The 13,308-nt window shown below is 41.8% G+C and overlaps 1 protein-coding gene across 2 annotated transcripts in view; it reads left to right on the top strand.

Annotated features, from left to right (window-relative positions):
• Trpc3 (transient receptor potential cation channel, subfamily C, member 3) overlaps positions 1-13,308 on the top strand; it is a 69,948-nt gene that overhangs the window by 47,929 nt on the left and 8,711 nt on the right. The window contains exons 8-10 of one of the 2 annotated variants that reach the window (NM_019510.2): positions 1,722-1,917; positions 3,880-4,089; positions 8,043-8,126. In NM_019510.2, coding sequence (NP_062383.2) covers positions 1,722-1,917; positions 3,880-4,089; positions 8,043-8,126 — 490 coding nt within the window. The remainder of the gene's footprint in view (positions 1-1,721; positions 1,918-3,879; positions 4,090-8,042; positions 8,127-13,308) is intronic. The other variant, XM_006535439.4, reaches the window with a different exon arrangement.

Here is a 13,308-nt window from a genome sequence, read left to right as displayed (position 1 = left end):
TTCTTTATTCTGTTCACAGATGTGAGGTTGTGTGACAAAATGGGCTTAATGCCCTCAGATAAAAGTTGTACGAGGGATGGAACCCGATGCTTAGTCTGGCACGTGCTGTAAGGACTGGGGGCTCCTGTTCCGTTGCCTCCCACCCCGTGTCTCTTGGGCTGAGCATCGTTTCCATGAAGGAGATGCAGCTGGGTTTCAGAATCTGTACCCCACGTGCAACCAACCATGGATCAGATATTCTTTTGAGAAATAGCGTGTGTGTTGAGCATGTACACCCTTTTCTTGCCACGGTTCCCCAAATACCATAGTATCATAAGTATTTGCACAACTTTGTATTACATTATTAACCAAGAGAGAGGGTTTAAATACTACAGGAAGTGATACACTGCTAACCTGGAAATACAGCATCATTTCCTCGGGGTTCTCTTGCACGTCCTCAGACGTTGGTGCCCACGAGGACCTTGGGAGCTAATCCCACACAGATAACATGGCTGAGTGTGGATTCTTGTGACCAGAATTCAGGCATCAGGGCTGGGTGTTTAGAGTGAAAAGCCTTCCCTTCACACCCTAACCCTCAGTCTATGAGCTGAATTTCATTTTCGGAAACCATGGTTTCTTTTGAATACTTTTGGAGATTTTTTTCCCCAAAAGAAGAATATAAATATCCAGATAGCCCTCTCTTTTGTGTTTAGATGACTCAGTATTTCACAGATGCTACATTTGATTTTTTTTACTTAATGTATCCTAGCTATCCCTTATACTATAACTGTATGAAGATAAATCTGCCTCGTTATCCCCAGTGGCTGCACCGCATTCCACCATTGGGATACACCAAAACTCTTTGGCCTGGTTTCTGGATATTGAGCTTGGTTTTGTTCTAAGTATGGACAAATTCCTTCATCGTGAGCCATGGTGAGGGGAGATCCTTTTTGAAGTGGGTGTTTCATTTCCAACCTAAGCCAAGGAGTTGGATTTAAACTTCCAAACCACCTACAAAATCAGACTCCAACCTTGCACCATTCCAGAAGAAAAGTAAGGGCCTTCTGAAGTAACTTCTGCTTTCTCCTGTTAACCAAATCTTCATCAGAATAACTTCAGAAAAGCTGGGCATTGACACCAGCCCCTGAAACCCCAGGATATAATTGCTGCTAAGTACTCCAACAATGTAGGCATGGTGGCACATACCTGGAATGCTACCTCTTAGAATCTGGATGCAGGAGGATCAATTCAAGGCCATACTGTCTCAAAAACAACTTGAAAAAATAATATACCATAACAGAACAATTCTTAAAATGTTTTTAATTCTTAAAACATATTTTTCACTCTTAAATTTTAATTTTTAAAATATAACCAAAAAACTCTTTAAATTCTTATTAGAAGCAATTATTACAGGGCTAGAGAGATGGCTCAGCAGTTAAAAGCTCTGGTTGCTCTTGCAGAGGACCTGGGTTCAATCCCAGAATCCACCTGCTTACAACCATGTGTAACTCCAGACCTAAGGTATCTGACGCCCTCTTCTGGCCTCCACAGGCACTGCATGCACACAGTGGACAGACACATGCAGACAAAACACACAAAGTAAATAGTATTTTCTTAAAAAGCAGTTGTTAGGAATGTATGATGATAGCATTTCATAATAATTTTACATCTGTATAGCATTAGATACTAGCTTGTTTTTAATACTGGAAGCTACTCATTACCGTGTCTTTATTGTTCAACAGGGTTGAAGAAAGTTTCAAGACTTTGTTTTGGTCCATATTTGGACTGTCTGAAGTGACTTCTGTTGTCCTCAAATATGATCACAAATTCATAGAGAATATTGGCTATGTTCTTTATGGGATATATAATGTAACTATGGTGGTCGTTTTACTCAACATGCTAATTGCTATGATTAATAGCTCATACCAAGAGATCGAGGTGAGTGTTCCATCCCTGTGTGTCTCAGAAGTTCTAAGACTATTGGTTAGAAGTACTGGCTGCCGGGGAGGGGGAGGGAGCGGATTCTTATCTGCTGGGCCACCCACTCTGATCTGACTATGTTCTTTAGGCAAAATGTTCAGTGTCTGTTAACCACTCTGCTTTGGATTTTGGATTTGTCCATTCCATAGCTTCCTCCTTTGTTTTGTACTTTTTGTATATCTTCTGCTCTCAGAGATCTTGGCTTAGCTGTGTGTTACCTCCACCAAATAGCGATGCTTGCCCGGGTTTTTGAAGACAGGGTCTCACTCTAGAACCAGGCTACCCAGGGCATCACGATGCTACCCAGACCTCAAACTCATTGAGCCTCCACCTACTTCATGATCCCAGGTGCTCAGATTGCAGCTGTGCGTGCGGCACCAGGCTTAGCTTCTATGTGCATTTTGGGAATGGATTCCCATACATAGCGCCCCCAGCACAGAATGTGTCGGTTATTTTACTTGTGGATATGACAAAGCAAATGAAGGAAGCAAGAGTTTATTTTTGGCTGACAATTCAGGGTACAGTCCATTCTTAGTCAGGACACAGTGAAAGATGGATATTGGACCTTGGCTCATTTTCTCCTCTTATGTAGTCTTGAGTGTAGTTGAGACTACCCACAAGGAGTTTGTCTCTTAGGCAATCCTAGATCCCATCATGGTACCAACCAGAATTAACCAGTACAGGAATCCCACCGAGACCAAAGGACAGTACTGTGAGTGTCTGCTTGTGTGGTGGCATCAGTGTAGGTACTGAGGACTAAAGGAGCTCATATCCTATGCCTGTGGCCCTGCTTCATGTCCTTTATCAGTGAGGATAGTTGTACCAATCACCATGGGGAGCACTGGGAATAGAAAAGCATAAAGACAAGTCTCGGCCACTGTAGGATTCATGTGACATGTGGAGACATGTAGTACAAATACAAACTTCAAAATGTAATTGATCCAGTGAAATGTGTTGGCTTATGTCTGTTATCCAGGACTTAGGAGAAAGTGGCAGAGGGCTAGCCTGAGCTACAGTGTAAGTTACAGGCCAGTCTGTGCTAGTGTGAAATCTTCAAAACAAATTAAGATGAACAAAGCAAAAAAAAAATCAATGTATCTAAATGTCACTCCCCCTTTGCCTTTAGAATAAGACACATGACATCTACAACTTGGTGTGGTAGGTCTGGAAGAGCCCAGAGGGTAGCAAGAGAGTGAGAAATGATGATGGATGTCAAGAGATGGTTGGGATAACAGAGAGAGAGTGTGGTTAATAGTTTTATACTTCTTTGATCCTGAATTTTCTTGTCTTTCTGCATTACCTCGAAATGAGGAACAGGAAATGCTGGCTATATCTCAGTGGGCACAGTCAGAGACATATGGAAGAGAAAGCATTGTGATATCAGTATGTGAGTCTATACTAGGTAGACAAGTAGGAATTGTATGCAGATAAATGTAAATACGTTACTGAATTGTTTAAAACATAATGTAATTACTATGAGAATGTACATCAGGTCTGGAGTGTCTTGTTTAAAATTTAGTAACTGTGCAACTGGCCAGATTTCTTAGAAGTTAAAGAGTTACTGTTCTCAAAAAGAACCAGAGAGTTTAGTTCCCAGTACCCACATCAAGTGACTTACAACTATGCTGTTGTAACTATAGCTTTAGGGTATCTGATCTCCCTCTTTTGGCCACCACGGGTATATGCACACACACACAGACATACACACAAGCACCCACACACAATTGCACATATATACACTATCACACAAGTACACACAAGTACACACACACACATACAGACAGAGAGACACACATATAAGAAAGCACACACATCACATACATGCACACACAAGCACACACATCACACACATGCACACACAAGCACACACACTTAAAATCTTTTTTTTTTACTTTAACAATGAGTTTTATTTTGTAACAGGATGACAGTGATGTAGAATGGAAGTTTGCTCGTTCCAAACTTTGGCTCTCCTACTTCGATGATGGAAAAACATTACCTCCACCCTTCAGTCTGGTCCCTAGTCCAAAATCATTTGTTTACTTCATCATGAGGATCACTAACTTTTCCAAATGCAGGAGGAGAAGACTGCAGAAGGATCTGGAACTGGGCATGGGTAACTCAAAGTCCAGGGTATGTATTGAAAAGACGCCAAGATCATAAAATAAATGTCCTGTCTCTTTTTCCTGGCCTTTGATATTTGTTCATTAATTTCCGTGTGTGAACTTAGAAGAGATTGAGCATAGCTGCCTATCCCATGGTCTTTCATAGACTAATACTATCTGCAGAGTGCTTCAAATAGTCACTTAGTCTATGCCCTATTGGGGTCAGCCTCTCATGGAAACCTGCATCACGTGAACAAGCTCATGAAAAGCTTGTTAAACATAAAAAAGAAAGTTGTTGTCAAAAGAATGCTTTGCATCTGTGTGCCCCGTGCTTTAAACCAGTTATTCTGAAGTTAAGTAGCTTTAACTTCAGACTTAGCCCTTGGCGTGTGCATAGTTCACCAGCACTGTATTTGGAGAGGCAGCAGAAGGACCTTTTCTTTAGTATCATGCCGTGGATGAGAGCCTGAGCATCTTCCCACCCAGCAACAAAGCCCTTTATAAAGAAGAACACTGCAATCAATGCCCTTGAGTTGACCTAGGAATGTAAATTTCATGGTGGCACTTCATCAGTATGAACTTAGTTTCTGTATATAGAGTTAGGGTCGGAGACACAACATTATGGCCATATTTAAAATAACAGGGAAGGAAGCAGACAGGAGCCAATGTGTGAGACTCAGGTACCATCTCTGCTAAAATTGTAATGATGGAGCCTGGCACGGTGCCACAGGCCTGTAATCCCCATTCTTGGTACACTGAGGCGGGAAGACACCGAGACTGAAGCAGGTTGAATGATGTAGAGATTTTGAGACTAACTAGGACTACAGAGATTTGGTCTTTTAAAAATGCATGAAAGTCAGGCAGTGGTGGTGCACGCCTTTAATCCCAGCACTCGGGAGGCAGAGGCAGGAGGATTTCTGAGTTCAAAGGCAGCCTGTTCTATAAAGTGAGTTCCAGGACAGCCAGGGCTATACAGAGAAACCCTGTCTCGAAAAAAAAAGAAAAGAAAAGATAAAAGAAAAACGTATGAAAAATGGTCTCCAGCTGCAGTAGTCTAGAAGCCCAGGAAACAATAAAACATTGGCCTTGTTCAAAAGTAGAGGACTTTCCTCGATTGATGCTGAGGCAAAGACAGGATTGATGCAATTTAATTCCTCATTTTTTTGACATAGATCTGTGTTTCCAAGATTTTTTTAATAGCCCTCGAATCTTACCCTTACAGATAGTGACCCTGTGCTGGGAGTGTGGTTCAGTGGGTAGTGCCTCCTGACATACACAAGGCCCTTCAGTTTGAACCACGGCTCTTTGTGTGGTGTCACTGTGCTCTCTCATGGCTATTAGATGCCACAGCAGTGACCGGCTGTCTGTCTGTACCGCATTCAAATAAATACCTCACACACACAATGAGAAGCCGTGGGGTGGAGAGAAGTAGAGCCCCTAGGCTAGACCTGTGTCTGAACTGGCTTTTAAAACTTATGAGCAAGTTACACAGGTAAATCTCCTCACCTAAAAAATTGGAAAGCCATGGGCTTCTGTGAGTGTTAAATGGGATGTATTCCACTCCAGCTCAGCAAACGTCAGGGCCCTTCCTCATCACGGTCCACACTGCTTGCTGTGTGTTTAGACCTGGCTAGCAGCCAGGGTGCAGCCAGTGCAGGGTATATGTAGATCAAGTCTTTCTGGCAGTCCATGCTTAGCCCTCTTTATGCACTAGGGAGTAACTGGCTCCTGATGTTCTGGGCGGCTCTGCCTGTTGTGAAGATTGACAGTGTTAATAAATGTTTTGTCTTTCTAGGGAAGCTTAGCTCCTTAAGTCTTTGACCTCTGAAGTGTGGTCACCTTCAGCCTTCTGTGCTTCAGAGAACAAACCTTGAAATTTTCTTTCTGTAACTGTCTTAGTTCAGGTTCCCATTGCTGTGAAGAGACACTGTGACCAAGGCAACTCTTAAATGTTAAACTCTTAAATGTTAAAGTTAACATTTAATTGGGGCTGGCTTACAGTTTCAGAGGTTCAGTCCATTATCATTATGGCAGGAAGCATGGTGTGTGCAGGCAGACATGGAGAAGGAGCTGAGAGTTCTACATCTCCATCCGAAGACAGCTAGGAGGAGTCTCAAAACCCACACCCATGGTGACACACTTCCTCCAACAAGGCCACACCAATTCCAACAAGGACATACCTCTTAATTGTGTCACTTCCTGTGGGCCAAGAATATTTGAACCACCACAGTAGGCAACAGAGTTTATGGACTTTAGACCCCAAATAGTCATAGTATAGATGGGGGCTACCAAAAGCCAGCTGGGCAGGGCACTTCCAGATGTTTAGACCTCTATGAAGGCACAGAGAGAGCGCTCCACAGGACATCCACTGCCACCCTGTGACATCAGTAAGAGGAGGAAAAAATATTTTTCTCAGCTAAGAGGGCCTGCCTTGGCTTCCCCACCCCCACCCCCCCTTTTCAGATCCTCCTGAATTGCCCAGGCTGACCTTAAACTTTGATCCTCTTACTTAACTCTGCCTAGCATCTGGGCATCCAGGCAGACAGGCATCCAGGCATCCAGGCATCCAGGCAGCCAGGCATCCAGGCAGCCAGGCAGCCAGGCAGCCAGGCAGCCAGGCAGCCAGGCAGCCAGGCAGCCAGGCAGCCAGGCAGCCAGGCAGGCATGTGACACTACACCCAGCCAAAGTGTCTCAGTCTTACATCAGGCATCGACTTTCTTCATTAAATGAATTAAATAAAAAAGCTAGAGAAATGTCAATATTGTTGTTTTGACACTTTTCTGCTGAGGTTGCTGAGTTCAGTCAGCAGGCTGATACCGACCCCCAGTGGCAGAGGGAAACATCACATCATCAAGTGCAGGTCCTAGCGAAACAGTCAACTAGGAGGCCTGTCCAGTCCTGTCACCTCTGCCCTGGCCTGCCACACCTTCCTGAATAATCACAGGGGGGCTATGGAGGTCGAAAGACTACAGTTTGGAATGGGAGGACTTTTGAATCATATACAAGCCAGCTAGCCCTGGAATGATGGAAAGTTCCTGCTTATATCTGTGTCAGTCATGGGCAGGGCTAAGCTCTCAGCTAGCTTTCTGTTCCTGCCTACTCAAAACTCAAGCTGAAGGTGGGAGTGAGGATAGGTAGATAGTTAATAGATAGATGATAGTTAATAGATAGATGATAGATTATAGATAGATAGATAGATAGATAGATAGATAGATAGAGATAATGACTGATAGATATATAAATACATATAGAGGACTGACATATAGACAGAGATGATAGATGATAAATAGATATGACTGATAGATACATGATAGAGAGAGAGATACACATGTGATTGATATATAAAGATGATAGGTAGATGATAAGTAGGTAGGTAGATAGATAGATAGATATCACTGATGGAAAGATATATGATTGATAGATGATAGATACATAGACAGGCAGATGGACAGACAGCTAGATAGAAACAGACAGTAAAGCTCCATTCTTCAACCCAGTTCTCTCCAAAGATCTGATTAGCATAAGGCAAAATGATAGAGAAGCTATATTATTTTAGGTGATATCATAGGGCTATGAAATATGTGTAAGGCTACCTGCACCTGTGGGATTCTGTTCAACTTAGGGAGGAGCTAGGACTCAGTAGCCAATCAAACCACTTCGGAGGCACTTGGAGTTCTGAGTGGTAAATGTTGCCTGTTCCCACGAAAACATATATTAGATAAGGGCCAACTTCTAAAATACATTCTTAGTCAACAGCTCTGTTACACTGCATCATTCCAGTGTTTGATGAAAGTGAGCATCTCTCCCACACAACTGTTTGCTTTCAAAAATATTTAACCCCCTCATACAAGCCAACTTGAACAAAATGTTCCTCAGAAGTGTGGATTCCAGAAACGCCATCCAAGAGAATCAAGTAATCTATATCTCTTATTCCAAATGAATGTATTCTCATTTACTAGGTTAATTGTATTTTCTCCTAGTTAAACCTCTTCACACAGTCTAACTCGAGAGTTTTTGAATCACACAGTTTTAACAGCATTCTCAATCAGCCAACACGATATCAGGTAAGTACTTGTTAGCCATTTCTCTATTGTGTGTGACTCCTTGTGTGACTCTCTGTATGTGTGGAGTGGTGCAGTCTTCATATACACTATGAAGTTGTACAGGGCAGAGAGAGTGGGGTGTTAGGAACTTCAAAATCAAAAGAGGTCAGCCTCTTTGTCCTTTCTCCTTTTTGTTGTTGGGTTTTTTAAATTTTGTTTTGGTTTTTTGCTAAAGAAGAGATGTTGTTGTTGTTGTAGCTTTATTTCTTATTTTCTTAAGATTGAGTTTGACCCCAGGGCCTTGCCTATGCTATAGTCCTAGGCTATTCTATTTTATTATTTTGAGATAGAGTTTCACTAAGTTTCCTGGCTTGAGTTCCAACTCACTGTTACCCATGGACGGCAGGACATGGATTGGACTCTCATTCCTCCTGCCTCAGCCTCTCTGTGACCTGAGACTACAGGCCTGCAGCACCAGGCTCAGGCTCAGCAAGAAGGACTGCTTTTGCAATGTTGAAAACAAAGTGTTTCCATAGTTTTTTTTTATGTGAGAGGCTGTTGCCTATGTGTATGTCTGTCCATCCTGTGAATGCTTGGTGCCCACAGAGGTCAGAACAGAGCATTGGATCCCCCCTGGAACTGGAGTTACAGATGGTTGGAAACCACCATGAGGGTACTTAGTTTGTTTCATCCCTTATCTTCCATTGATAGAAATAAAGCAGGGATTTTTATTTCAACCTAACAGAAATAGTCAAGTGCTTCTACTGTGCATTTATCATGAAGGAACTTGGTCATGTATGATTAATGACCTAATTAGAAAAAAAAATCTCCATTTGCCTTTCTTTTTTTAATTAATCATTTTATTCATTCACATTTCAAATATCATCCCCTTTCCTGGTTTCCCCTCCACAAACCCTCCTATCCCATCCTCTTCCCCCTGCTTCTATGAGGGTGCTCCCCCACCTACCCACCGACTCCCACCTCACTGCTCTAGCATTCCCCTACACTGGGGCATCAAGCCTCCTCAGGATCAAGGGCCTCCCCTCCCACTGATGTCAGACAAGGCCATCCTCTGCTACATATGTATCTCAAGCCATGGGTCCTTCCATGTGCACTCTTTGGTTGGTGGTTTAGTCCCTGGGAGACCTGTATGGTCTGGTTGGTTGATATTCTTTTTCCTTGTATGCTTGTCTTGATGATTTTTCTGTTACCAGTTAAGAGGAATTTTAATAGTTAAAGCTGCCAGCCTTTGCTTGGGATCTGAGTTAAGAAGGCTTTTATACCAGTGTGCTAAATGCCTTGAACTTAGAGCTGTTATTTCCCATCCTGGACTCTTTCGTTTTTGCAGTCAACTTTACAAGGCTTTCATGGCTTTGAGATTTATGTGCTATTTTAAAAGATCTATTGTGTAATAACCTTTAAACTTACGTGTTTCTAGTTCTTTCACTTTGCACATGAAATATTCGCCCTGTGTAGTCTGTCCTTGAGTGCGGTAACAGATGAAGGTCCAGGTTTACTTTTTCCAAATGATTATGTTCATCTATGTCCAGTGTGTTGAATATTGTTTTGGTTTTTTTGTTAACTTTTCATTTGTTAAATTCCTATAGCAAATTGGTTTCTTCCTATTTTTTCATGTTATGTTCCATTGATCTGTCTGTGAACGCTATGTGACCATATATAGTTTAAAATAAAGTCAAACAAAAGGCAGATGCAATTATCATCTTTACTTATTTTGCTAGAATGCCTGGCTATTCTTTTTCATTTTTTTTTTCTTAACTTTGGAGTTTTAATCAGCCTGTCTAGTTCACAAAATTTCTGGCTGGTGTTCTTATGAAGATTGGGCTAATGTTTTAATGTGACCTCTTTCTGATGTCCTTTCTTTGGTTGGATTGTTTGATGGAATTTTCTGATGTTTGGTTTGGTTTGGTTTGGTTTGGTTTGGTTTGGTTTGGTTTGGTTTGGTTTGGTTTGGTTTGGTTTGGTTTGGTTTGGTTTGGTTTGGTTTGGCTTGGCTTGGTTTGGTTTGGTTTGGTTTATCTGCAATAAGGTCCTCATAGCCCACTTGTCTTCAAACTCAGTAAGCAGAAGTTGGCCCTGAACTTCTGGTCCTACTACCACTCCCTCTGATCCTACTACCACTCCCTCTGATCCTACTACCACTCCCTCTGATCCTACTACCACTCCCTCTGATCCTACTACCACTCCCTCTGATCCTACTGCCACTCCCTCTGATCCTACTACCACTCTCTCTGATCCTACTACCACTCCCTCTGATCCTACTGCCACTCCCTCTGATCCTACTACCACTCCCTCTGAAATGTTCAGATTTGCAGGTTTTACCATTATGCTCAGATTTGTACAAGTCCTTGTGTCTGGTATCATTATATTTATTATTTTCCATTTGTTAAAAAGGCTCCAGAACTGCCAAATAGCAACTACTGAAGGGCTTAAAAAAGATAAGCCTGTATATTTCTTTCTCGTGTTCAAAAGTTCAGGTCGCCAGCTCTTCTGGAGTGCTACTGAGGATGCCTGAGAGCCAGGCCTTCTCAGTCTAGTGCTATGGCTGTGACAAAGGGCATGTGCCACTAAGCCTGGCTTTAATCACAGCACCTTTTGAAAGGGAAAGTGTTCTCTCTGTATACAGAATTTTACCCGAGGATAAAAGGAGGCGAGCGTGCTCGCTTATTTTCCCTTAGGTGAAGTTTTGTTAGTGAGAGACTTTGTTCAGATGGCTTCCAGGGAAATTGGAACTCCAGATGAATTTTTAAAACAATCTATTTTTCATCATTTTCTCTTTTGGCAGTAAGTGTAAAATTATGTAGACCTTTTCTAAGCATAGTTTCCAAAGATATGTAAATATCATGCAGAGTATTACATTAGAGGATATGAACATTTGAGTTTCCCAGTTTTGTTCAATAATATGATTAGTAACTAACCTTATCTAAGCAGCAACTATGAGTCTATGTGTATTTGATTATTTAATCTGAATAGTTGTTTATGAGCTGAGTTTTGTGACTTGTCATGGAGTTGAAAAAACACACGCCCATGAGTACTTTAGAATCGCTTATCTGGTAAAGGCCTTTATTCAAATTCAGAGACTTTCTCACTCCCAGCACATCTGCCTCACCTTCATTCTTATTTGTGTATTGTGCTGTATGTTCATGAATGTATGTGTATGTAAAAGTGTTTGTGTATGTGAATGTGGAGACCAAAGGTCAATGCCAGGTGTGGTCCTCAGTCACTTTCCACATTATCGCTCAGTGAACCCAGAGCTTGCAGATTTGTCTAGACTGGATGCCCAGTGAGCTCTAGGGACCTACCAGTCTCTTCCTCCCCAGCAATGTTTGTATAAGGTATATTTACCTGAACTTAGGTCCTCATTATTCCTCTTCATCCTCTTCCTTTATCCTCCTCCTCTTCCTACTCCTTCTCCTCCTCCTCTACCTCTTCCTTCTCCTCCTCCTCCTCTTCCTCTACCTCCTCCTCTTCCTCCTTCTTTGAGACATGGTCTTGCTACATAGCTCTGACTGTCCTGGAACTCATTATATAGACTAGGCTGGCCTCAAACTCTGAGATCTGCCTGCCTCTGCCACCCAGTGCTAAGACTACCATAACCAGCCTAGGTCTTCATTTTTATACAGCAAACACTTTACCATTTGAACAGTCCCCACACCTTAATTTTTAAGATGTAGGCCAGGCATGGAAGCAAGTGTATATCTGTAATTTCAGTATTTATGAGACTAAGGATGGAATATAGTAGATTTGATACTATCCTGGGCTATATATCCAAGACCTTGTATCAAAAAAATAAGTTGCATTTTATTTTTTGGTGATAGAAGGCTTCTACAGAATTCTTTTTACAGACGACCATTTTAAGTCAGCATTACTCTCACTTTCTTTGGCAAATAAAGTGCTTTCATCACCATGGAAAATGTTTACTCACTGTGACCATATTTATGCTGTACTCCTTGCTTTAATAAACACTAGTGCTTTGACATATCCTTTTGGCATTTAGTCACTGATGCAATTAACACACCCCATTCTGCTACACCTGTCTTTTCCTTACATAGGCTTCGCCTTCTTAGGGCTTATGTGTGCTTTTCTCAAGCCTACTTGTTTATATTTACCATTACATACATAAATATATCCATAGCATTATTCACTAACTTTGTGGTGGTATGCCTGCTTGGGCTGGTTTTTAAGCACTGATTATTATTTCTAATTATGTGGAGGGCCTATGTGTACATTGAATACAGTGCCTGTGGAGACTAGAAAAGGGCATCAGATACCCTGGGGCTAGAGCTAGGTGGTGTGAGTTGCCTAGCACCCAGCCCCTGGCTTGTGTATTTCCTAAGAAGGTAAATAATACATTAAGAATACTGTTCCATGTATTTCTTTTGGCTACCAGGAGTTTTCCATATTACTACATGGGAACCTCATTCTTAATTGTTGTGTGATGTCCCATTGTATCTACAAACCATCTTGTTCGTTTAGTTCATTTTCTATTGACTATTATAAACAGTCCTCTAGTGTCTTACAACATGTTTCATTTAATATCATCAGAGGTTTTTTTCTGTTTACTTGCTTGAGAGTGGCTGTATTTCCATTTTCGGCAGCAGGTACACATAAGGATTTCTTGGCTTCCTCACAGCATTTGAACTCAGAATTTAAAAAAAAAAAGAAGAAGAAGAAGAAGAAGAATGCCAACTATGAAACAACTAGCCTATACAATCCAAAGTGAAAGGCCAATAAAACGCAAGCATGATGGTGTACAACTATAACCTTAACACCTAGAAGGTTAAGGCAAGAGTGCCGGGAGGGTCTAGTGAGATTGTTTATTACTGCATCCTGCTCTTGCAGAGGACCTGAGTTCTGTTCCTGGCAGTAAGGTGGTTCGTAACTGTAGCAGTGAATAAATAATCCCTTCTGACCTCCTAATGAGTCATGTGTGCTCTACACCAGCCCAAGAGCTCTGGATTCATAAATGAAGCACACACACACACTTTATATTTTGATATGTCTTGATTAGCTCAATGGTTGGGCACTTCCAAACCTCCCCCAAGGTAACATACACTGGTATTTTTTAATTAATACTTGCTAAATGTATATTTTATCTCTGCTACCCCAGACCCAATCAGGGGAGTAGCTCCTGGGGCCACTTTCTCAGATACTTACATTTCTTCGGGCCTTTTATTCTCATCTT

The sequence above is a fragment of the Mus musculus genome, chromosome 3 (assembly GCF_000001635.26).
Source record: "Mus musculus strain C57BL/6J chromosome 3, GRCm38.p6 C57BL/6J".
Taxonomy (NCBI): domain Eukaryota; kingdom Metazoa; phylum Chordata; class Mammalia; order Rodentia; family Muridae; genus Mus; species Mus musculus.
Note: the sequence above shows the minus strand (reverse complement) of the source record. Positions and strands in the feature narration are given on the sequence as shown.